At 40.8% G+C, this 26,779-nt stretch overlaps 1 protein-coding gene across 11 annotated transcripts in view; it reads left to right on the top strand.

Annotated features, from left to right (window-relative positions):
- Positions 1–24,224, top strand: part of enah (ENAH actin regulator) — a 141,679-nt gene extending 117,455 nt beyond the window's left edge. Inside the window, exons 6-16 of one of the 11 annotated variants that reach the window (XM_082505296.1) lie at positions 2,480–2,826; positions 8,312–9,121; positions 11,190–11,524; positions 12,013–12,146; positions 12,317–12,365; positions 14,258–14,309; positions 14,478–14,544; positions 15,573–15,620; positions 18,123–18,207; positions 18,995–19,052; positions 19,663–24,224. In XM_082505296.1, the coding sequence (XP_082361422.1) occupies positions 2,480–2,826; positions 8,312–9,121; positions 11,190–11,524; positions 12,013–12,146; positions 12,317–12,365; positions 14,258–14,309; positions 14,478–14,544; positions 15,573–15,620; positions 18,123–18,207; positions 18,995–19,052; positions 19,663–19,700 (2,023 nt within the window). In that variant the 3' untranslated portion in view covers positions 19,701–24,224. Of the gene's footprint in view, positions 1–2,479; positions 2,827–8,311; positions 9,122–11,189; positions 11,525–12,012; positions 12,147–12,316; positions 12,366–14,257; positions 14,310–14,477; positions 14,545–15,572; positions 15,621–18,122; positions 18,208–18,994; positions 19,053–19,514; positions 19,618–19,662 lie in introns of those variants that run through there. The other 10 variants (XM_082505300.1, XM_082505301.1, XM_082505293.1 and 7 more) reach the window with 10 other exon arrangements.
- The last annotated feature ends 2,555 nt before the right edge of the window (positions 24,225–26,779 follow it).

The following is a 26,779-nucleotide window of genomic DNA, read 5'->3' as shown; positions in this document are numbered from 1 at the left end:
TGAGAGAGAAAGGGAGAGGGGAGTGCCCTTTGGCGTTTAACTTAATTTCCCACCATCTCTCTTCTTGGTTGTGTAATTTATGAATGTAACGCTCACTTATTTGCAACAAGTATAATTTATGACCCCGTAAATCAGGCTATGACAACACAGTCGAGGCTTTCCAATGAAATTAAAGGTGTGTGTGTGTGTGAACCTGACAGATTACACCTTCCCGCTGTTTGCACCTGCTCTCTGCCTCGCATTTTATCTCTTGTACTTTCCCCCAGTTCACACCCTACACAGACACACTTTATTTATTTGTACCCAAAAGTCTATCGGAGTGCTGCATGGCTCTGGTACATGATTTCATATGCATTCAATGGAGCAGGGATCTGTCCTATGAAGATAGTTCAACATGGCCATTATCTGGCTTCACTCATCCTAAGAAAAACTATCATCTGAAAAAGCTAAGCACATGATACAGACTGAACATGTGCGCGGTGTGAGTGTGTGTGTGTTGGTAAAAGCACACTATAGAGTGTAAAAACTGCTGTATGATTGTTTGGAAAAGCACTGTATAGCTTGAAGAATTGTATTTATTTAAAATTCACTTTTTAAAGTCTATTTAAAGGGAGAAAAGCATGCCGTGTATGGTTGCAGAATTCTCCTCGCTCTTATTTGTCAGTAATTACAATGAAATTAGATGTAAAAGGACTCCTCCTTTTAGCGTGTAGTTGTATTCTTTCAGCTGAAGTCTCATTGGTGTGAAGTGGTGTTGAGACAGTCTCTTTTTACTTACTGAGCTCCACAGGCTTTTCCTGGAGTGGACATTATGTTTCAGAAGTGCGCTGGGGGGTGGGGCTGTGTGTTGATCTCTTATCTTGAGCATAACCTGCTCTAGAGAAGAGCAAGTCTTCAAATACGCAATCCATATGGCTTAATGGTGACCGCGAGGCAGTCCACTAACACCTTGTAGTATCGGACCAAAAAGGGAATTATAAATAAAAAAATGTAGCACCACAGAGCGCTGAGAGGCAGACCATTTTTGTAGACCAAACTGGTCTACAAATATGGGCTTTTTCCATAGGGTTCTGGATACTGGAGGCCATAAGCTCCCCTCCATTTAACAGTTTGGTGTTCGTCTTTTCGTTTACACTTTTCTAACCTGTAACTATTGTGCTTTTTAAAACCTTTTAATGCAATATCAGCTTACACCCCCAGTAAGCTCTGCTGCACAGCATACTGAGTCTGTGCTTACATCCTCATGGAGTCATTGCTACAATCTGCATAGTAGCCCAGTGCACAAAGTAGAAAATCTGATGGTTGAAATCAGAGAAAAGGTCTCAAAATGTCTTCTTTTTCTTATCAGTTCACTGTGTTTTTGTTTTTTTGTTTAATTATAGTGCACCATTTAAATATTGTTTGGTCTTACCTTCTAGTTAAGGTTCTAAAAAGGTGTTAAAGTATTAGTTTTTATTTTTCAAACATGATAGTTTTTCCTATTGTGTTCTTTTTTTATATTCTTGTAAACTGAATGGTTTACCTGCAGCGATCTTTGCGCAGAATCTGAGCTATAGCAAATTAAAAATGGCCTCCTTAAGTTGCACTTGATTTCATTTCCACATGCAGGCACACAGAAGTGCTCACACTGGCTCACATGGCTTAAATGGTTCATTTCTTGTTTCCCTGTTCTTCTGCTGCTGCCTTCTGCTGACACCTAGTGGCTAAACATGAGTCTGCAACCACTGTCTGTGCTGAACACAGTATTAAGGTCACATTTTAAGATTTTAGGTGAGGGGAAAAAGCCACAGTGAGAGTTTTGATATTTCTGTGTCTCTGACAGGCACACCTGGCTCTGTGCAGCAGGCTTTCACATCAGGCAGTCAGTGTGTGTGTGTGTGTGTGTGTGTGTGTGTGTGTTTTTAATGCGCACAGATTTTAACGAAGTTGGGTGAAGTTGCGAAGTTGGCTGAACAGCATGGTTATTGCACCGAGGAAAATTTGTTATCATATGACATGACCCATTTCTGTAATATACTTGCATATCTATATTATTGCTAATATATATTGTAATATATCTATATCATGGCTAAAGCACTTCTGGATGGATGCAAACTGCATTTCGTTGCCCTGTACCTGTGCATGTGCAATGACAATAAAGTTGAATTCTATTCTATTCTATACGTGTTATGTAATGATGGTGAATATGTGCATCAAACTCATTCATAGCATTTTATCCTGTTTTGTTTGTTTGTTTGTTTTTTAACCCATCTCCACAGCTAACTGTTCATTGTAAAAAAAAAAAAAAAAAAAATACCAGCACACATTATTTGATTGTAGACTCAAAGAGGCTCAAATAAAAAAAAATTATTTATTTTTTTATTTGGAGAAATTTGACCAAGACAACAGAAGCGATTGAAAGATGATTTTCTTTTTTTTTCTTTTTCTTTTTTTCTTTTTTAAATTGCATAATTTTCCTGCATCTCTTTTGCTCCTCCAGGCAGCTTCAGGAGGCACAGAAACAGAAGGAGATGGAGAGGGAGCGCCAGGAGCGAGAACGTCAGGAGAGAGAGCGTCAGGAGCGGGAGCGCCAAGAGAGGGAGCGCCTGGAGCGAGAGATGCTGGAGCGTCAGGAGCGCGAACGTCAGGAACGGGAGCATCAGGAGAGGGAGGCGCAGGCAGAGAAAGAGCGACTTGAGCGGGAGCGCCAGGAGCAGCAGGAGCGTGCCGAGCGTGAACTGATGGAGAGGGAGAAGGTGGAGAGAGAGCGGCTGGAGAAGGAGCAGCAGGAGCAGTTGGATAGAGAGCAGCAGGACTGGGAGAGAGGGAGACGCATCTCCAATGCTGGTGAGTAATCCACTTTGTGTTTCTGCTGCTGCGCACACTTGTTTCATTTTACTAATTTTACTACTACAATATTACTAATGTGACTGTTTTCTGTCCAAGGAGCAGTTTGTCTCAGGCTCACAGTAAATATAGACTAGTCAATGACAAGCGTTATCTTTCAGTTATCTCTCCAAAGTACATTTTAAAATGGTCATTTTTGTTATTTGAACATTTAGTGAAGTTTTTGTGTCAGTTTCATACAGTGTCATTATTGTGTTAATATTTAACAGTTTATTTATACGCGTGGTGGTTTTCAGTTGGTATAAAACAAAATTCCCTAAAAGTGGTACATGATCTGAGTGATGATGTGATATTTAGACTTGTTATACTTTAACCACAATGCATATTTTTGTTTTGTTTGGTTGGGGGGGGGGTTGTTTTTTGTCTTCTTATCCATCCATCCCAATTAAAAAAACAACTCAGTTTTCCAGCAGCAAGCAGTGCCTGCTTTTGCATTGCACTGTGGGTGAATCAAGTCCATTAGCAGTGCACTCAAATATCCAAGTCTTCTTTGTATTCATGGTGACTTTTTGAATGAGGCTTCATTAATGAAGCCTCATTCGGAGGGAAAGGAGTTAATCCCTTTTAACTCCTTTCCCTCCATTTAAGAGAGTTTAAGAGAGTCTCCTTCTGATTGGCTGCAGCTTGGAAACAAAATTTGAGCCATCTGGGAGGGGCCTCTGTGCTCACAGGAAGCATTGTGTGTTTGAGATGACCATGTTGGGATGCCTACTCGCATTGATGTCATAAAGCGTCAAGGCTAGAAACATCAGTCTGAAGCCTGAGCACTTAGCTCACAAGGAATTTGCACGCATATGCTGACCTCATTACTGGACCCTTTTGCAATGTTTAATATGAACATCCACTTCTGGAACAGTACACATATGACTAAAAGTAAGGAAAAGCAGAATTGGTCCATTTCTCAGAAGTAGCAGTTGATAATTTTCCAGTAGAAACGCTCCGAATGTTCCAAAACAGGTTACTAGATGCAGTACTTGAAATACAGGAAATGTATTGAAGAATGAAGAGAAGCGTTCTGTTTTAACATTTTCATCTAGTCTCATTGGTGCTGAGTTACAGTAATCTCATCTGCCAGGCGCTGTGAGCAGATTCCACATGAATGCAACAGTTAGCGTGTTATGTTAGAAAGTGTGCTGCCAGCTCATACACAAATTAAAATTCTACAGTTTATAAACTCTGAGACTGAGGAAAATAATTTTGAACAAACACATCACCTCAGTCAAGCATAGAGAATGAGTGCAAATATTTGCAGTCAAGTGTAATTACTGCTTACATTGAGCAGCAGGGTAGAGGTGTAGGTAGACGCCACCCTAGTGTTGTATGCGTTCTAAACTGGAGCTGCTTGGTTGTTAGATAAGAATGAAATTTCCTATAATCCAACTCTGGGTCAGCGGGGAAGGCTGTGTTGGATGGCATGCTTCAGTGCCACGCTTGGCCAATTACCATATGCATGCATAAGCACACACACAGAGGCAGGCAGAGTTCAGTGGCCTGACTCAGAGCCTAAAAATACATCATCATGTCGAATGCTGGTGAAACCCCCCTGGGGTTGGATGTTTGTGTTGGTGTGTGCGTACGTGCATGTAAAAGCCCTACATGTCATGCAGAATAACACTAAGAAACAGGGTGCAGTGATTGCTGTTTACAAAATCTGAAGTACCACTGCAGTGACTGTGAGGGAGCTACTAGGATGCTATCTCACAATCAAATCAGAATCTAACAGGAACTTGGGCTGATTGTGTGATTTTAGCTGTAACTTGTGTGATTGCTGTGCTGTATGGTTTTTTTTTTTTTCTAAATTCTTCTTTTTAGAAACAAGTTTGCCAATTTATGAGATGGTGGTAGAACCATATTTTTTCAGCAAAAAAAGTTGGGTTTTTTTTTAAACTATGTCCAATTAAGAAATTAAATTTAACTTAATATAGAAAATATATAGTATTTACAGTAACTCTATATAAAAAATAGTCCTGTGAAAATGGGCTCACAGAACTTTTAGACAGTGGACCTGGGTGCCTTGTGAGAGGCAATGACAGATTTAATTAGGGCTTCATGGCCCTCCCCGTATTTGAACCTCTGCAGGAGGTTGATTTAAAACATCTGTTTGAAAACAGTTTTGCTGCTAGCTTTAGCATCTGCTAAACATGTCAGTAACATTCATGCACTTTCAATGTACTCTTCGTGGACTCTGGTTTTCTCAAGGGCAGACCAAGGTATTGCTGAAACCCAATGGATGTTGCATTTGATTGTGGAGGCAGTTGCTCTTGGTTATATAAATTGGGGGTTGCAGGCGCCAGTCTACTATACTAGTAGTCTGGCAACCAGTGCACTCATGGCCTTGGAAAATGTAGCAAAAGCAACACTTAATTACAAGCTCGGGGTCCTCACTTGGATAGATGGGCTATTTGCGAATTGGTAGTGATGAGCATTTCTGGCAATGCGAGAGTCTGAGAATTTGAGATTACTTGTGTAATCCAGGTTCTCAGAGTAGCATGAGTGAGAATTCTCACCAGGTAGCTGTCCTCATTGAAGCGAAGCTAGATGAGGGGCTTATCTTGAATAATAACTCTAGCACAACTCTAGGTGGGCTATTCTGCCCAACGTGGTCGTTGCAATCACCGGCCAATGAGGAAGGCCCTTCCCATGATACTTTCACTCGTACTACTCTGAGAACCGAGGTTACGCAAGTAATGGTGCTAATATGAACATCTAACATCTGCAATAAAAAACAATCACAAAATTATCTTTTGTGAATATTCCCTTCCACAGTATTACTCTGAGCAAAAACCTAAAATCCACTCGCAAAACTTAGGAAATACAGGTGTGGAATTGCAGCACGTGTAAAGTGAAGTAGAGCAGAAGGTGATGTAAGGATTACACCATCCACAAACATTGAAAACATATGGCAGGCACAGAGAACACAGTCTAGGCTATGCTAAGCACTAGAGGTGCAAAATCAAAGTAATTAGACAGGGTGGGACCAAGCTAAGATGCATAATGAACAAGAGAGGGAATTTAATGTGAATTCATTGCATACTGTTCCTTTTTGACGTGAAGATGTGCTTCTACACCCCATTAAAGCAATATGAGGTGTGATCAAAAAGTTCAAAATATTTAAAAACATTTAAAAATTAATCAAATCATTCAAAAATCAAAAAACCTTACTTGATCTAAATGTGCCTGATGTTCCATTCATAATGGGGTTTTTTTTTATTGCTGCAATTTTTAGATCAGTCTATAGTAGGCCCATTGAGTCCAATCATACTTCTGCCTTGTTTTTTGTTTTTTTTGTTTTGGGGGGTGGCGTGCTTGTTCTCTCAACAACACAAATGAATGTTGGTGAGAAAAAATAAACTAAGCATACTTGTGGTCTGGTTCCTCATCAAAATGTAATATTTTCTTAACTTTCTAAAGTGAAAGAAGTAAAAGCGGCCTCAGGCTCAATTTGACTCTTGTTTTCTTTACATTTTAATGTATTATCCCTTTCTTGTTCTTAAAACATCAGTTTAAAAAATAATGGACACCAATTACAATATGGGCATCCCATCTACTAGTAAAGACTCTGATTTGGACATATAAGCTATGCATCTGTATACTACAAACTGGAAGATCTCCAGGCTGAGGAACTGGGTTCAGAATGTTGTCTTTCAAATGAGAAAGATGGGTCTGTTATTATCAGTGTTGGTCAAGTTACTTGAAAAAAGTAATCAGTAACTAATTACTAATTACTTCCCCAAAAAAGTAATCCCGTTGCTTTACTGATTACTTATTTTCAAAAGTAATTAATTACTTAGTTACTTCAGTTTCACGATTGACAACCTGAATAGGTGATAAAGCGATAGATCTTTCAGCCCAATTCTACTTTTTCTGCATAATCCATCATACAAAATGTAATCAAATGGAAAGGTCCCTTTTTAAAACTTCTTTTATTAGTTTTAATCGTTTAACTTTATGCATCAAGCAAAAATTTAATTATATGCAACATTCTCTGACTGGAAGAAATTTGTTTAATATTTAAACCTATTTTCTGCACATTCCAGCACATAAAATAATTTTTTTTGTGTGTTTACACTGTCTTTCAAATAGATACAAGTAAAACACAGCAGAAAATAAATAAAATCAAAGACTCAGCGGTCCTGTTGCTCTATTTTCACCTGTAAAGCAGGAGTGGCGTAAGCGGAGGTTTACCCTGGTGCAGGTGTGCCGCGGCGGTCAGTGGAAGAATCCACGAGTTTCTCTGTGAGTTTCCCATTACGTCGTAGCTACTCGGTGCTTGATTGGAAGTTTAGGGGATTATTTTCGCTGTAAAAAGAAGTTTTCTTCCCACGCACAACGGACGCTAATGTTTTTGTCACTTTTTATGGAATCAAACTCAAAGTAAGGTCAGTGCTTCCACGCTTTAAACGCTGCACGCTCATACTCTCTCCCGCACTCGATATATTATCCACTGTTGATCTGCAGACAGCTGTTGTCACGAACGTCGCACTCGCTTACGTCACTGTCATGAGACATTCTCGAAAAAAATCACGGTTTTAGTAACACAGTAACGCAGCGTTCCTACGGGAAAGTAACAGTAATCTAATTACCGTTTTTGCAATAGTAATCCCTTACTTTTTTCAAGTAACGAGTAAAGTAACGCGTTACTGCCCATCTCTGGTTATTATGTAGGTATGACGATACTGCATACTCATTACAATCATTAAACTATCAACAGTGCAGCCTGACTCTTCCTAAAATGTGAAAGGTGCATGTGTGAAGGCAGCTTTACAGAATCATTCTTCATGCAACTATCACACTGCTCAAAAGTACGATTATCCATATAACTTTCATCACCTTATCCCGGACAAGCCCCTAGTTCTGCTAATCATATTAATGTTGTTGTATTCATGCATGACTATTGCAATTACATTTCAGGAAATTTTCATTGTTTAATGTCTAGAATTAATTTATCTGGACCTGTTTGTGCTGCTGTTGAATAGTCTTTATGACATTGGTATATTCGTCTATACTTTGGATTTGTTATGTGAGATATCAGAGTGAGATGAGTGGTAAGCTGTCATTTGATTGTTGTCCTCAGTACGTTCATTCTTTCCCTCTTCTTTCAGTGAGCAGAAGTCTGAAAGCTTTCTATCTCTGCCTGTGTCCTCAGTGCTAACACCTGTTTACTAACACAGTAGCATCACCTTAGCCTAAGAACATACACACAAGCTGGAGGAAAACTTTAGTTTAGCTCTGTGCTGGTTTTTTCTGCTTCATCTGCCCCCTTCTCTTTTTTCCTCCCTCCCTTCTTCCGTCTATCTTTCCTCACCTGCTGTCTTTCCCTTCTGTGTGCACGACGGCTGCTTCCTTCCTGCCTTCTTTCCTTCGTTCTGTCCGCTTCTGTCCTGTCTTGTCCTCAACCTCGGTTTTGTCCAATTCGCACGTCCAGCTTTCGAAAGCACATTGTGCACCCCCACACCTCAGGAGTACGGCAGGACCCCCTCCACGCCCATATCTCCATCCACGCCCACTTACCCATCTCCTGGGACCCAGTCGCCATCCTCCACTACAACACCCCCAACCCCCCCACTCAGGCACTCAGCCTCCCGATTTGCCACCTCACTCGGTTCTGCCTTCCATCCTGTCCTGCCTCACTACGCCACAGTTCCACGGCGACAGCAGGCATTTCCCCAAGCCCCACCGCCTGCCCCTGCTCCTGCCCCTGCTCCAACTCCTCCTCCACCCAAGTCTGTGGTGTGGTCAGCGTGCAATTTTACTCCATTGCCTCCCTCACCTCCGGTCATGATAAGCAGCCCCCCGGGGAAGGCCACCGGTCCAAGGCCACTGATCCCGATTGCCGCGCCATCCCCTCTCACCCAAAAGCCTCCCTCGCCATCCCCCAATGGGCCACCCATGTTTCCCGCACCTTCTCCTGTGACCATCCCACACGGCCACACCCCCCTCAGCATTACCTGCCCAACACCACCTCCCCCGCCTACCCCACCCCCTCTCCCTTCGCCCATAGCTCCCCCTCCGTCTTCCTCCTCAGTCTCGTCTCCCCCCTCCTCATCCCAGGCTCCTGGTGTGCCCTCTCCCTCCACAGCGCCCCCTGCTGCTGCAGCTGCTGCTGCCACCTCTGCCTCTGCTGAACACCTCTGTTGGGGCCTGGGTCTGTCGGGGCCAGGGGAGCTGGACACAGCCGCAGGCTCAGAGCCCCAATCGGCTCAGGGGGATTCCTCCTGTCAGCCCCAGCCCCAGGGTAAGGCCTCCAGTCTGGATTCTGCTCTCTCTTTCTCACTGCTTTTCTCCCCTCTGTCTTTCACTGCTTGCAACTCACACTCTAACAGGGGTTGGTTGTTACATTGTCACTGATCTGGCCACAACACAAAGTAAGTCCTGTGACACAGACTGATCTAGGAGTTTTCTTTAGAAAAATTGTGCCTTTCCTGGTTGCTGTAACTCAACTCAGTCTGGTTACAATTTCTAATATTAAAATATTCACTATGGTAACTTTTGTGGGATCTCAATGTGTAACAGCTATTGTTTTCCAACTTCTAGCTTCTTTGTCAGTCTCACAAAGCCTGTGTATGTCCTCGTGCTGGCTGGCTGTTCATTGGATATGAAATGTGTTGTTGTTCAGCATGGCATGTCTGTGTCTTTGACAGACCTGCGTAAAACTCTTGCTTTCTTCATCTCTTGCCTGATTTGTTTTTCTTCATTCTCAGACAAGCTTCACACACATTTGACCTTTCACTCTCCATAATTTGATTTTTTTTTTTACTTTGGGTCTGGAAGCCAATTTCTAAGCAGGCACAGCTGGAAGCTCACTCGACTTGATCAGTGGAACATCGACTGTGCTGTTCAAATCTTATCCACATGAACTTGTTCTGTAATATTAGGAATGCACCAAACATTAAGAGAGAAGCTAATAGGAAAACTGTCATTGATTTAAAGGGTAATGTCAAAAAGTCTAAAGAAAAGAAAAACTGGTGTCACTTTGAAATGCAGCTGTTAGCTTCCTCTTAACTATGTTAATTGTCCCACTAGTGATGGGCGTGCTCCTTCTGACACAAGGTGCAGCAAACACAGAACCTTTGATATACCTGATCTAATTTTTTTGAGACAGGCTCTGATTGGTGCACCTGTAGGGAATATGCTTAAAAGTAAAGATGGGCAAAGGAGCTGATTTGTACTCAGAGTAAAGTAACAACAAATATTTCAGAGTTCATCACAATGATTGGGCGAAAGAGGCTGGATTACTTGTATCATACTATAGGTTCCGCACAAACTATCCCACATAAAGCAAACATCTGGTTGTTTGAGACTCATTTATGAATTAATGCTTCTTCCCAAGTTCCTTTTCATAATTGTCTTTTGGTTATTATGCATTGGTGTGTACATGCATGCTTGTATGTGTATGTATGTCATTGCACCAAACTGTTTGTTTAATTGAATGTTTAGTGTGGCTTGCATGTCTTAGTTCTGTTTATTGGAATGTTAAATGGTCCAAATTGGGTTTTCAGTAAACCATGAAAAGCAATTGTGATATCTGACTTACCCCTTTGGCACGCTGCCTTCCTTTAAACGCAAATCCAGTCATTAATTCCACATTTTAATAAAACAAATTTGCTCTAGTATGATGTTGCATGCCATCATTCCTTTTATATGTTGAAAAGTAGGGACACACTGGCAACAAATCCTGCAGTTTGGTTCCAGTAATGCAGTTCAAATTAATAATTGATCTGAAAACCTGTGGCTAACACGTAGCCAGCAGGGTCAAAATGAAATATGACAGTTAAATGTCAGCCAAAGATATACAAACATAAGTCAGTATCATATTTAAGAAAATAGAACTACTTTGCCTATTTGGGGGGTTTTTTCCCCCCTCAAAAGTGATAGTTTAGTGATAGTTCAGTCTACATCCTAATCCATTTTCAATACATTTTCTCATCATTTAACAGTCAACTTAACTATCCAGTGTCAGATTAAAGACAACATGAAAATAGGGTTTTTCCTCCTGTTTTTTCGTGCGCTTCCCCAAAGAGCTTTTGCCCTTCCCCCTTTCAAAAAAAAAAAGGAATTTGATTTGCTTAAGCATAAAACAGGGAAAGTAGAGGTAACACAGAATCATTGCTTTAACAATATGGAATGTAATCATGCTATTTTGTGTGGTCCCACCCCAGAGATCCATCTAATAGCTGGAGTGTGATCAGTTTTAATGCAAACATCCTGCCGTCCGCAGGTTTGTGTCTGGAATTGTTCTGAAAAATGTCTTTCTGTCTTCACCCATCCCCCACTGCTCCTTATTCCACCCCTGTCCCTAACAGACGTGGGACAGACTCCAGGGCTGACTACCCCCACCCCTCCCCCACCTCCACCCCTGCCACCCGGCTCCACTGTGACCTCTGCGGCTGCTACCCCGGCCGTCACCCCCACCACCCCCGGCGGCCACCCTCCACCCCCGCCACCTCCTCCACTCCCTCCGACACTGACTCCAGGCGGGACGCCACCTCCTCCGCCGGGTCCCCCTCCCCCTCCCGGAGCTCCACCACCACCCCCAGCACCACCTCTTCCCACCGGACTGTTCTCTCCTGCAGAGGACCGCCCTCTCTCAGGCCTGGCTGCTGCCCTCGCTGGAGCCAAGCTGCGCAAAGTGCCAAGGGTGAGCGCTTGATTTGTTAATGGACCAATGGAAAGCTCGACTAACACGTCTTCATAAGTGAACCATTTAGGATACAGTGTATAAGTATTAGGAAGGCAACCGGTTGCATATGCATGCACTTCGGTCACCCCCGATCATCATACACAATCTCACAGTCACTAAAACATTATCCAAACGCACCATGTTCACACATGATCTCTCTCTCTCTCTCTCTTACACACACACACACACACGCACCATCTGTCACATCTCATTAGGGCTCACAGGAGGACTTCATGTAATGCTCACTGTCTGCCAATGACTACATGGCTACTTGTGTTTTGAGTAAAATATGTATTGTACTTCTTTAAAAAACATAGCTTTTCTGATATAAAATGAGTATTAAAAACATCAATCCTTTTTCATTTATTCTATTTATTTCCCAAACACTGTAAATACCTTCTCTGTTTATGAAGAACACAAATGTGTTTTTGCTTGTGGCCCTTCAGAGTGATGATGCAGGGGCAGCTCTGGCAGCAGCCATGATGGGGGCCACAGGGGCTAAATCAGAGACAAGAGGTAACGGGCCACTTCCTGGAGGAGGGGGGCTTATGGAGGAGATGAGCGCCCTATTGGCCAGGAGGTACACTCGCACGATATTATCATCCAAAACCAGATTTGTCTGTTCACCATGCAAATTTTGTCCTAATTTCTGAAAATAGGCAATTAGTGGTTTTAAATTTGGAAATGAGACTTGATATCGATCAGTGTTTAAGCCCTCCTCACTGTGCCTGGGCTTTTTACATCTTACAGGAGAAGAATTGCGGAGAAGGGCTCGTCACCTGAACCTGACCAGAGATCAGTAAGTAATACCAGAACCATCGTCTAAGCCCCTGTCATGCTATGGTCCTGTGTTTGACTTTGTTTCAAAATGTCATTATTGCTATCGTCAGACGATAGCTCCTCAGTGTGCTTTGGTTATTTCAGAGTATTTTCACTCCTTGATCACTGAGTACTTTCGATATGAAAGTCTGTATGTCTTTACAGGATGTCATGTTCTACATACCTGTCTGTTACTATTGACATATGTCATAAAGTACTTACCTAAATTGCAGAAAATAGTGTTTTGAGTTGTGGATATATTAATAAAGATATAAACCAATCACTATTTAAATAGCACTTGACATGGTTGAATTCTAGCTGAACATTGAACATTTTCCATACTATTTTCTATTCCTAGAGTATTATATTAATTACTTATACATGATTCTATGGAGAAAATCTAGCCTTTTAGGGTTTTTTTATGTTTGTTTGATTTAGTTTCCTGTTTTGTTTTTTTGTTTTTTTTGGGGGGGTTGTTGTTTTTTTAAGCTTTGGTCATGGTTCTGCCAGGCTTAATAAGGGCAGTGGAAGTAGGGAGGCCAATATGAATGTTTTGCGCACAGGTATTTAAAGGCATTTAAGAGTCAACTTCTTGCTTATAATTACAAATCATCTAGTGCTTTCTACCTGCATATAGCAACAGCCACGTTCTAGCTTTCCAAACTTGTGCCTCTAGATATGTGGTCAGTTTTTAAGGGAGCGTTTTTGTTTTTTGTTTTTTTGGTCAGTTGACAACATTTAATTTCTGCACTCTGTTATTTTGTCTTGATCGCAAAGGTTTTTGGTTTAATATAAAATGAATAATTCAATTCAGTTTTATTTATACAGCACCAAATCACAACAGTTGCCTCAATACGCTTTATATTGTAAGGTAGATCCTACAATAATACACAGAGAGAAAAACCCAACAATCATGTGACCCCCTATGAGCAAGCACTTTGGCACGGTACTTCTGTTTGACCCACAGCCTGGGCGTGTGCATCAACTCGTTGGGGAAGCAGGCGAAACCCGTGGGGACATAGACTGGTATCCTGGGAGGAGACGGTGACAGTTGTGAATCAGCATTAGATTTTACTAAACAAGTCATTCTGAATATTTCAAAATTAGGTTTTTAAATGACAAAGTTGGGTGGCACAGAGCTGTTGAAGACTGTTAACAACAAACACCTTTCAACCAATAAGATGTTGCTGATGTGCTTTATGGGAATTTGGCATTTGTTCTCACTTACTTTGCATGTGGAGCATCAAGACCTTGGCCAAAGTTTTCCTTGTAGAACCTCATGGAGGAGATAATGCAGCCAGAGGTCCAATAGATCATGAAGTTTGTCAGCAGGTCATCTAGAGAGAACTTCCTGCAACACATGACCCCACTGATATAAGACTACTGACAACTGAAAAACTAAGGAAACAAGCCTATTTCAGAATAGACAGCACTGCTAATACGCATGCTACTACTCAAGTTCACAACTTCTTATAACCTTCAATCCAATTTTATTTATACAGCACCAAATCACAACACCAGTCGCCTCAAGGTGCTTTATTTTGTAAGGTAGACCCTACAATAATACATACAGAGAAAACGCCAACAATCAGACGACCCCCTATGAGCAAGCACTTTGGCAACAGTGGGAAGGAATAACTCCCTTTCAACAGGAAGAAATCTCCAGCAGAACCAGGCTCAGGGAGGGGCAGCTATCTGCTGCAATTGGTTGGGGTGAAAGAAGGAAGACAGGATAAAATTCTGAGTTTGTGTTGGTGTTACAGATTAAATTTGTTTAAAAGATGTCTGTGATTCTGTGTAGACACTCCATCACAAGACCTGTTCTTGATCCTTATTGTGACTCATTAAACCTTGTTTCTGTGTGCCCAATAGGAGGAGGGTGAGATAAATACGACCCCTAAAGTGTCAGCTTGTAGCACACCAGGTGAGTGTTAAATGAAGACAACAGCATTAGCAGTTAACGAGCATCTTTCTGAAACTGGTGACAAGGTTTACAGCTAGCTTTAATCTCGTTAGGTTATAGGCATACTGATCTTAATGTCGGTTCATGTTTGGTTTCAGTATTTCTTATATTTTGTTTTCTGTTTTCCAGACATGCCCAGGAAGCCATGGGAAAGAACAAACACCATGAATGGTAGCAAATCTCCAGTTATTGGAAGGTACAGTGTCTTCCTGCATCTCCATTTGAAATGTTTGTTTATTACAAGTACATTTATGTTCTAAATTAAATTTTTGTTTATTAAGTTCACCCAGGATATGAATGCCGATCATTTCCTAACTGAATGGCAGTGTGACACAGCTAAACATGATTTCCTAGCCTCTGAAACTATACAAGGATATATTGAAGCATAAGCATCAACTAGCTTTAGCATGATGCATTGCTGGGGCCGTTTAGTGCTGGCTAACACCACTAAAGCTTATCCTGGCCTTTATGTGCAGATTCATAAGACCACCAGCGTGTGTGTGAGAATGAACGGGTGAGAATGTAATGGCATCCTTACCACATATTTTCATATACAGTAGTGACCCAAATAATAAAAATGGTGTACATCCATAACCAGATGAAGGTGTGTGGTGGATGAATTAGTCAACCTTAACCATGCAAGACCATATTTTATGTATCAAAAAATATACTTCATCTGTGTTAGCAGGCATGCTAGCATTAACTAATATTAGCCTGAACAACAACAGTTATGAATCAGATTAGATACAAAAAAGGATCAAACTCAGAACTTTTCACCCAAAGGCGGTTCCACATGTTTCTGGGTTTTCTGTTTTGTTTTGTTTTGTTTTTTTGTTTTTTTTGTTGTTGTTGTTGTTGTTTTTTAAATATACTTTATCACTGAATTATAGTACATTTTAATTTCCTTTACACAGAAATGAGAAGCTGTTTCAGACTTTTTCCACAACAGCAGAAAGTAATTGAAATAAGTGACATCACCACACATGTAACAAATAAGATATCATCTATATAGTATAAACAGTTTGGGGGCCGAGTATTGAACCTTGTGGAACTCCACAAGAAACTTTAAGTAAACATAACTTATATCAGGGTTTTACCAGGTATTTTCTTACATCTACACAACCACTTATTAACAGAAGCCTTCCCATTAGGCTGGCGTTTTGCAGTACATATATAGGTTTTACACTGTAATTTGTAAAGTCAGTGTTTCTGCTGCTCACACAGACGAGAGTCTCCGTGGAGGAATCCCATGGGAGCAGATTCCTCCAACAGGTAGAGCGAAAAGCCCTGAAAAGTTTGAGAGAACCTTTTTTTCTTCAAATCAAACTTCCTTTAAAGTTGAGGTTTGCTGTGACGATTTGGTTGGAGAGGAGTTCTTTCGAAGTGCTTGGATGTTTGGACTGAATCGTGTGCCGTCTTTGTGTTCTTTACTACATTTATCAGTCTTGTAGGGGGCCGGGACTGCTCGTCTGTTGTTTAATACGTGCCATTTGGTCCAATTTGTGTGTTCTAAATCAGTGTGCGTCTGGATGATGGGTTTCTAATATAATCTAGTCATTGTGTTTGCATGCTGTGTGCCCGCTGCTCTCAGAACTTAATTTATTTTAAATGGGGAAATCCATATGTGTCCGTCACATACTGTACACCCACCCTATCATACAGACCAACACAAAAATGTGTGTCCACCCAGTGTAGAGTAGACTTGGCAGAGTATTATCTTTGAAGAGCCAGAACAGTTCCAGCAGGCTCTGACAGATAAGTGTGTGTGTGTGTGTGTGTGTGTGTGTGTACACACGTACACAAGAGAGAAGACCAGATGGGTGTTTTTGATTCCAGCTTAATAAAATTGACTTTCATATGCAGCCCACAGAGAGCTGAGCTGAGCAGATTGTCACTTGTCAGACCCTGTAGTGTTGCACGGAGCTTTTTGTTGATCTGACCAGAAAAACGTTGACTTTTACTGTTATGGTAAATGGACTGGTTCTTATATATCGCTTTTCTACTCTGAGCAGTCAAAGCGCTTTATACAACTCGTTCATTCACCCATTCACACAAACACTTTTTCTAAACTGTTAAGTGCTCCCTATATAACATTCATACACATTCACATCCCGATGTGAATGTGTATCTGTAGCTCAGGTAGTGGTGTGTATTACCTGAGCTACAGCCAGGGGTAGCTACTTTTTATATATATATTTTTTATATTTTGTATTACTGTGTGATGGGCAGCATTTGGGCAGGTAAATCACAATATACACATACACCAAATCATCTGCAAAACACTAATTTGTTTGCTTTAATATTTTTTTTTAATTATTGTGTAAATGTTGTATAATGTGTGCGCACTGATTTATCTTCCTCAGTCTGTTTCTTACCTTCACCATTTCTTCTGTTCTGAGACCAGCATGAAAAGGAACACAAACACACCACAATCTCAGTTTCCGAATTTTTCCCAGTCCCATAGCTACCTAATGACCTGCTGTTTAGGTCACTTCCTTTTCCTTCACTTCTCATTCCTGTCACGTGTCCTATCTTGAAAGTAACTGGCTGCTCTGAATGTTTTTTGTCCCTCACATGGTGTATGGGGCAATACCAGCCTTCTCTTAATTACTGGTATCCTCCTCCTTCCTTTAAGTGTGTGTGTGTGGGGGGGGGGGTCCAGGGAAGTTGTGCCACACCTCAGGTTTCCTCCTTAAAAAGACAGGGGTAGTAAAGTGTATTTGCACTGTTACGAATGTGGTCTAATCTCTGTCTAGACAAACAGAGGTTGCTTTATTTTGTAACGGACACATTCAATATTTCCAGAGCTGTGGGAAAAGTAAGGGAATGTCTTCTGGAAGCAATAACCTTTTTATAAGTTTTTCAGTTCTCCACAGAGAATTTTATACTATTATTCTTTCCAGAGAAGCTTCAGCTCAACCACATTCTTGGGATATCTGGTATGAGTGACTATGTCACGCCCTTAACTCTCCTAGACATCAGCTGACAGAGGAACATGTGAGAAGACAAATATCCAGTGCACCCAGTATTTAACCTGCCAGCTTCTTAATACTGAGTCTGTGTCATATCAGAACGTGCTAGTGAATTAATAAGGAATTTAATATTTTGGTGTATTCACAGTATGGATATTAAACTATCCATACTGCATAGTCTAATATCCAGTTTCCATATAATTATAGTATATTTCATGAACTGGACCTGCCCCCTCTTTATTTCAGTTTGATAGGTGGCTGAGAACTGTGTGTTTGCTTTTCTGTGTATTCCCTTGCATGTCTCTGTGTACAGTATCCAATGTTTGTGCATGCATCGACCAGGATTTGGCTGCTAATTGTGTTTATGTGCATTTTATATCGGACTAACACAAAAGAGAAAATGCTCAGTGTGCAGTTCAGCATACTAATAAATCTCCTGCCTGTGGTGACAGACAAGTTTGATTGCAGAGTTTATTGTCATGTAAATGATGTCAAATATTACATCGGATTTGTTTTTATTTGTTATCCTCTCAACTATTTATGGTTCCTCCTCTATAAAATAGATTCAAATACAGTTTGAGACATATTTATTCGACTGCTGTTTTCTCTCATGGTGTAATTTACTCAAGTTGCTTTACAAGCAGCTAAACAAGAGTCAGCATTCTTGTAGGAGGGCAGATTGTGTGGTTTAAATGATTTTACTGAGCTCAAAACCTCCATTTATTACTCATAAATCACATAGTAGCTGGTGTTGCTTTATGATCTTACAAGTAGTTTTTATGCTCTTTGTCTTTTCTCATAGACCTAAATCCACTCCTACACCTACTGCATCCTTAAGTGCCAATGGTGTGCCAACAGAAGCTGTTGACTATGATAGATTGAAACAGGTAAGTAGACATTTTTAGACACAGATTTTATTTCTGCATATTCCCTTTGATACTGTGATTGTGGTTTTCAGGTTGTTGCAGTATATGGTGACTGAATTTCTTTTCCTTGTGGCCCAAAAGTCGCCCGACAATATCAATATTGCTCCACAAAGTTTTCATATTAAAGCAAGTCAGCTGTATAGTGCTGTTGTTGTAAAATAAAAGTAAAATGGAACTTGGAACTGGAGCGTCTATTGACCTTGGTCTGTGTTTCTTCATTATTTATGCAGCCCTGTTAGTAGTTCAGTGCGTGGTAGTGTGGGTGTGTGCAGTCCTGTTAGAAGGCAGCTCCTCCCTCTGACCTTGTGAATGAGCCTCTTAGATAAGTAAAGAGTCTGTCAGAGTTCTGCATATCTGTCACTACAACTGGCCACAGACGTGACAGCCCACAGACCCACTCACCACACTCACTGTCTCACTGAGTAAGCCTGGGTTAAGTTATAGGTCAAACTTGAGGCTCATCATTTTAGTACGCCTTCCATACTGTGTATGTCACTTTGTTTGCATCTTGGTGTCATTAAGTAAGTCTTTAGCTCTAATCCCACAGAGATTACCTAAGAAGGGATTAGCTACTATGTAAAGCTGAGATGGGAGCTTCTTTTACCAGTTGCCAGGATGCATACCCACAGTAAAAGAAGGAAAAGGGGGGGGGGGCAAAATTAACAATTGCACAAGACAAGCTCGTCTCTGAGGTCTAATGACATTTATCATGTTTATATGAAAATGTGACTTTTTTTTTTTTTTTTAGGACATTCTTGATGAGATGAGGAAGGAGCTGTCAAAACTAAAAGAAGAGCTCATTGATGGTAATTATCACCACTTTAGTCATCCTATAGAAAGACCAGCAAGGCTTTGTAGTGAGTCCATACTAAACACGACAGTGCAGTAATGGTTTCTGGACACTTTGTTTAAAAACTTTTTTTTTTATTTTGTGAGAGCCAGAAGTGATCATATTTTGACAAGAAGGTCTAACTTGTCCATTAAGCAAGTTAGCAAGCTAGCAAGTTTGGTTAGCAGTGTTTTGCAGTGTACCTAGTGTGATGTAAGGATACAGATATCTGCTTGTTAGTTTTAATTGACTGACAACTAAAATACTATAATTTCATTCACCACGACTGGAGCATCATCTTCTTGGGTGTGTACATTCAAAGGAGCTCATACTTTTTAAATTCTATTGGCATTGCTATAATAGGTGCCAACAGCACAAACACGCTGGAGAAGTGTGGTGGTTCATAACTCTTTGCTCCAATTCTTTCACTTCTACAAAGATTCACCGAAAGTTGGGTATTTTAACATGGGGAAACTGACTCACCCTTGAAGCCAGCCTTGAGTGAGTGTTACAGGAACTGCAGTTGTTGGCTTAGTTTATTGTGATCCACGTTAAGAATGTGGCCGTGTCTTTGTTCTGTGTTTCAGCAATCCGGGAGGAGCTGGGTAGGTCCAGCACAGCATAGAGGAATCTGACTTCCCCGTTCAGAAACACACACAAGAACCGACAGACAACACCGGTCAACTTAAAGACATGACAATATAACAATGGAAAACAACAAAAAACGGTGGCGATTACGACAAAAATCATTTTACCACACAGAGAGGACATTATCTGGTGCGGAGCAGTGTCAGACAGGCTGGTGGTGGTAGGAGATTTGTAGCCTTTGATAGCTGTGACTCACAGAATCCATTCTGCAAAGCCTCGTATTCCCACTGCCCCATCTCACAACCCCCTCTCTCCCCTCGCCTTCCTGCTGAGGGCATCCTGGAGGACAGAGGAGCGAAAGTCTTTATGCAAAGATGGCTCCTCTCTGTTTGTCCTCCTATAAGAAGAAAATAAATCCAATAGTGAACTCTTCTGTGATACTGCATTAACCACAAGTTGCTCACTGTCAAAAGTTTTATCAAGAGTGTGCAGAGAGCCGAAGGATGGAAACTTAAAAACTTTTCTCCCATAATGCCATAGGGGTAGCGTGTGTTTGCGTATGAAGGACTGACAGTCTCTGGTGGAGGCTAACACTGCAGGACACTGTAAAGCTCGTCTTCCTCAAATACTATTTTAACCTGAACATATACAAAAGAGAGAAAAAGTTAGACAAAACAAATAAAATCTCTCCACCAACGTCTGTTTCAGTGTGGATCTACGGCCATATGAGTAGCTCAATAATCCAGTCTTTATACAGGATGCTCCCTGGCCCGTCTCTTCATCTGTGAAGTCATCATCAGAGGCACCGTTTCCCTCCCAAAGCGAGCGTTTTTGTCATTTTTCTGTCGTCGAGCGGCAGGTGGATGAGACACTGAGGGGTGTAGCTGCCTGTAGCTCTCTACCAAACATTACCTGTTGAACAGAAGTGCTGATTCACCTGCCATGCGCCTCGACCAGACGTATAGATAGGTGTTCCCCTTCCCTTGATTTAACGAGTCTCTATCATCCATCCTTCTCAGTCTGTTGTGGGTTTTTTTTTGTTTTAGCATGTTTGTTTTCTTAGTACGGCGAAGGTCACAGGTCTGCCACGAATTTACATTACCCGTCACAAGTTTTAATACAAGCAATAAGTGTAGCATCTATTTTTACAGCCCTGCTCCTAAACACCACCAAACATTTCAGTGTCTCCTTTTTTTTTTTTTTTTGCGGGGGGGCTCTTCTGGGCCCCTGTTGGATGTTACTGTGTCACCACCACCTTTCTGTAAAGCTGAAAGCTGATGTGATTGAATAACAGCGCAACACTGTAAGACATCATTTCATGGAATTCATTTCTATATCACAACACACTCAGAATTTTTCTTCTATAAATCCTAGGATACTGTATCTGTAGCCACATTGGAGGTGAACTTTATTATTAGTTTTGTTTTTTTGTTGGGTTTTTTTGGAGGGGGGGTGTTTGTTCTGTTTTCATTTCAAAACATTTATAAAATTAAACTTTTTTTCAAAAGGTGCACCGGATAACCCAAAAATCTAAGAGATTGTGTCCATGCAAGGACATGAATGTGCCATTCATTCTTTCACCAGTGCTTACCGTGTCATTTTTTTTCTTTGCCTTTTTCTCCTGCTGCTGTCAAATCCTTAAAATGACAAACTGTATTTACCCCTATCATGCTATGATATAAGATAGAACTGTCACTTTCAGCATGTCTTTAGCTTCAGTGCTTAAAGTACAATCAGTAAAAGAGAGAGATGTTTGGAGCTGAGAGACTGATGTCCCAACAAAGCTTCAAGATACAACGCAACAGGTTGAGGCAATGGATGAAAGTCTGTGGTATGGTTCTGTACTCTTGTTGTCTGAATGAGATCCTGAAGAGTGGCCATTTCCAAAACGTAATCGAGTTTCTTGGCTAGCTAACAGCCACAGTGTGCTCTGCAGGAGCCAATTTAAGCATTCAAGAGGGGGTGACGTTTTAACGTGAGCGTCTTTAGTGTATATTGCAAGCATCAGAATGGGATCTTAAAAAGCAGCAGCATACCATCTCCACAGGTCACTCTAGGCAGCAATCCCACACACATTTCAGGTTTCGTCTCTCTGGACTCCAACTCTCACTTGTGACATTTTGTGTTGCCCACACAATCTTGGATGCAGTGTGTCGCTTGCGATGTTTCGATTACATTCTAAAAACGCCTGAGCAAACAAGCTTGTTCAGCCTGTAATTTAACATCAAATGGAAAAGCTGATAATTGCACTGAGTAATCACTAGTTTACTTAAGTTAGTGACAGCTAATGCTAGCTCCCTTGGGCACCTGTCACATTTCCAACATTCTCACCCGTTTTTCACTTTGAATAGGGGTAACATCAAGTGCTCATCTGGCTTGGTGATTCTTTGCTAGTTGTGTGCTGTTGAGAGGGCTGCTAAAACTTGTTAGCACCTGCCAGCCATATTGTGCACATGTTTCAGTGCTGCTGGTAGCAAGCAAAATGATGTAAATATCCCAAAAGAGCAGCAGACCAGTGAAACATGCTGTTTGGGATCAAAGTGAAGCAATTACTCATTTCTGTAGAAGTTGGTGACAGGCGGCTAACTTAGATAACGCTAACTGCTAACTCCATTAGCCTCAGTGAGGCAGTATTCGTATGTGGAGAGGTTGCTTTAGTGCCAGACAGTGGCTGTTCGTGTCCTTTGGGGACATATCTTTGCAGACACTACCGTCATATTGACAACAACTATTCACTCACAAGGCAGGCTAATGCAGCTTAACTAAACTAAACTAGCTATCTCTGTGCAACTTTGCAAATATGCAGATTGCACAAGCAACTCTTTTTTTTTTTTTTTTTTTTTTTTCATGATGGTTTCATTGCCTCGCAAATGATGTCATTAGCTGGCACTTGAAAAATTAAGTGCGAGTGAAGCCTTAAGTTTCGATGAACCAGCTACCTGCATGATGAATCTAAAGGGCACACTTCCAACATTGTAATGCCAGATTTGCTTTGTAGTGCAGGCTGAGATGACCATGAGGACCTGATTATGAATTCATGAGGAAGAATTTTGAAATTCCTACCAGACCAAAGAAACCATTACACCATCTTCAAAATTCTAATGGCACGTCTAACAAACTGTGTGTAAAATATGTGGCCATGCCCCCTTTAGAAGAATCTTTGGGTTAACTGGCTAATTTGTTGTTGTTGTTGTTGTTCTTATCACCACAGTTTTTATACTACTTAACCCAACAGATGGCTTGATAATCATGTCTTTCAGTGGATGTTGGCGCCTCTGGTGGATCTCATTCTACACAACTGTTTAAGGGCTTTGATGTTATAGCTTTGCTACATAAGATCAGGCATCACACACTTGAGAAATGTCATTTTCCTCTTCAGTTACAGTCATCAGTTTGAGATTGGTTCGAAAATACTGTGAACACAATATGAAAGCAGTTTCAGTTCATGTGTGGACATGGTGTGATCCATGGAGGAATGTTTTTTTCGAGACAGTTTAGGTTTATCCACTTAAAAAAAGGCTGTTTCATCAACTCATTCACCAAGAGTGTTTACACAGCATCGATTGCACTTTAAGACAAAAAAACCCACACACAAACAAAGCAATCCACCGTGACAGCTGTCGCTCAGAGCCTCTGTCACCAACATTGTGGCTCTCTCACCAAAGGATTTTAACCCTGACGGTCTCCTGCTAAACATGATCAATCTCAGAAAAGTCGCCTTTTTATTTTAGGTTTTAATGATTTTGTCAAAAGCAGAAACATGTCACAATGGAAGTGGAAATGTTTTGATCAAGAAAAGTTTCTCTTTTGTGGAGCTGTGTAGTTTGTGCCTTGTTCCGAAGTTGCATTTAATATGTCAAAGATTTAAAGTTGACTAGTAATAATATCTATGGGACTGTCATTATGATCATCTGCAGTTTCTTTCTTTGTTCATCATGGTCAAGTTGATTTTAAAGGGAGAGTTTCAATCACTTTGGTACTGTTCCCTCCAAGAAAACAAAGTGTTTTTCTGTTTGCTTTCAACATAACTCATGACTTCTTTCCATGCAGCTGTGAAGCTGCTTCTCTTACAGCTCAGAAGTACAATCAAACTTTGATACACAAGGCCTACGAGGGTTCAAAGATGATCTTCAGTGTGTGTGATTTAGTTTTTTGTAAACCTGAAGCCCTGTTTGGAAGTCCCAATGAGTCTGGCTGCAGTGTTCTGTGTTCCCTCATGCCATTTTAAATGTCACAGAAACTCTTTGTGTTCAGCAGCTTAGCTTTCTTTACATGCTTGGAAATCTCTGATTGGGAAAAAAAAAACGTTTTGGTTTTGGCTGTGAGGTCTGCTCAATGATGGAAACACTTTGTAAATCCAGCTGAGGGAATGGAAGTTGTGAATTTGTGGGAATAATGGCAGAGATGACTGACTGAAGTAAGTTTTGTAGAGGGGTTTCCAGACGTATTCTTTTATCATCTGAAATGTACCATACTGTTCTCATGTCTAGTCTTTTCTTACATGCTAACATATTGTTTTTGTTTGAGCAAATGAAATAAAAATTGCAATACAATACTAGAACTGATTTCTTTTTAAATGATCACTGATTTCAACTATTTTTCACTGTTTAATGGGAACATTTTGTGGGGAGACCCAAACAGATGTGGAGAAGATCTGTCGAGAGCGAAGCGAAGGCCGTCGGAATGACGTGGACCCAGCTAAAGAGAGCAGCCCAGAACAGAGTCTGTTGGCGTGGGGTTGTTGCGGACCTATGCTCCCCCAGGAGTCAACAGGAAAATTGAATGGGAACATTTAAGTTAATGCTCTAATGGGTCAACTTCAAGTCAAGATTATACTGATATACATGAAGGAACAGGGTGAGCACTGCCACAGCTACAAAATGACCTTCAGCAGGACACTGTGAATGTGTCCCACCAAACAATCCGAAACAGACTTAATGAGGGTGGCCTGAGTCAGCACACCTTTGAAAGCAGTTTTTATCAGTTTGGCCTGGTGATCCTGTACATGCACTGAAATAAAAGTTACTTGAAATAAATTTTAGAATAATCGCCCCAATAAATGCTTCTTATTCTACAAAGACTTTGGCTGAAACGGCTCGTTTCACGGCTCGAGAGGAATAAAGTACCAAAGCCCAGTTTATGATAAAACAACTTATACAAAACTAATCTTAATGCAGTTCAACAATGGAAACATGGAAGTGGAAATGAGCAGATTCCAACTACTTGGTCAGAAATCAGCATTCGATCTCCTTTTTCTCCTCCCAGATCTGTTGCTGCACACCATTTCACAGCCTGTCAAGTGACATAATGTCTGACTGCTCCACGTCGTCTCACGTGCACACTGAGCAGATGTGAACAGGAAGAGGGGAAACTAACTAAAAATGAGCTCACTTATTGAAAGCTTGCATGTTGTGCACATTTTCTTCCTTGTAGTGCCACTGACATCTGTGAGCTCAGTCAAACTGCTGCTGCGTGAAAGGATGGCCACAGGAATCTCAAGACTAAAAGTTTAACCTAACACTGCAAGTTGTGGTTTTTCTTGTGTCAAAGGAAAATGTTTACAATGAAACTCTTTGCAAGATGTGGCTCCTTCACATCTTTTTAAAGTTTTTTTTTAAGTGCAAAATCACGTTTTTGGGATTGTTGTTAGTTACTTGCAGAGGCGTCTAGTTATCAGAGTTCATCTTGATTATGGTATATGGTACTTGATTATGGAGTTTAATAACTTCATACATTTTCTGGGTTACACCAAGAGTCCTGGTTTAGAGAATAAACCTCTTTTATTGGTTCCTGTGCAGCTTCACCTTACAACATACACAGCCATGCTTCCTGTGGGTGGAGCATACAGCGCTCTGTGCCAGTGCATCTGCAGTTCATTTGAGGTTTGCTTTGACTTGCAGCCACAGAGGAGCCGTGCTGTGGCGAAAGCTGCACTAAGACAGGAAAACACCCCGAGCTGCAGAGATGAGGACGAGGAAGATGAGACAACACTGATGCTGTGACTTGATTGGCGAGTTTGAATTTTCGAAATCAAGCCCTCTTCCTCTTATTGTCTTAATGAGCTTTAGCTTTGAGCGGCAGGTGCCAATAATGTGTCAACTGTCAGGTTCCCCCATGCAAATAAGTCATGCTCTTCTGCTGTCAGACACCATTTCTGCTTCACTTCACTACCATTGTTTGGGGCAATCTTCCTCAGCACACATACATACATACATATGAAATACTCAGTCCAGCATACTGTAATCAACTCTCTTTAATCTGGCAGATATTTAAACAGGTGCAAGAAATTTACTTTAAACTGGACAGGCTGTTTTAAAAATAAAAATAGTTTTCACTCCAGTTTTGTCAGCTGGTTCAGTAAGACCTATCAGGGGGTTTATTCCCCATGTTAAAATAGGTCTTTAGTGAGTGACTACACATTTGATAAGCATGACTTTTTGCTTATGCTTGACTTAAATAAACCTTACTTTTTATAATCCTAGTCATTTTCCATTGGAGACAGGCCCAAACCTTTTTGAAGGGGTACTAAAATTAATTGGTATCTTTATGATGAGAAAGCAAATGCATTATGACTCACAGATTTAAGGGTTTTCTGTTGCTGCATTATTACAGCAAAAAAGAAGTTGATGACAGAAAACTTAACTGCTAAATAGTGATGCAATTTTCGTGTAAATTTAAATGCAGAGATTTTGTAATGCATCGTGATAAACTCTGCATTAAAATCAATGTCACACAGGTGACTTATGTGAAAGCATGTGTCTCCAGAGCCTTTGCCTGGACAAGGCAAAGTGAGAATTAAGTGAATGATTCCCATTCACTTTTACCGCATTTTTTTGTTACTGCAATCAGTTAAAGTAGGCTGTACTAACAAAAATAGCAACTGTTAAGTATTAACAGTTTGAAAAATACGTTTATATTAATACTATTTTTATTCCAACATTGTTAGTCTCATAATAATAATTTTCATTATGCCCTCCAGAATGTTCGCGTTTATGAAGCAAAAAGTATTCATATTATACATACACAGTTTAATTTGGGATATTATTGTCAATACCGCTGTTTTGTCTGACAGTAATTTAATACCGGTAAACAAAGTAGTCGTGACTCTCAAAGCCA

This window comes from Aulonocara stuartgranti, assembly GCF_965226115.1.
Source record: "Aulonocara stuartgranti genome assembly, chromosome: 15".
NCBI classification, from domain to species: Eukaryota; Metazoa; Chordata; class Actinopteri; order Cichliformes; family Cichlidae; genus Aulonocara; species Aulonocara stuartgranti.
Note: the sequence above shows the minus strand (reverse complement) of the source record. Positions and strands in the feature narration are given on the sequence as shown.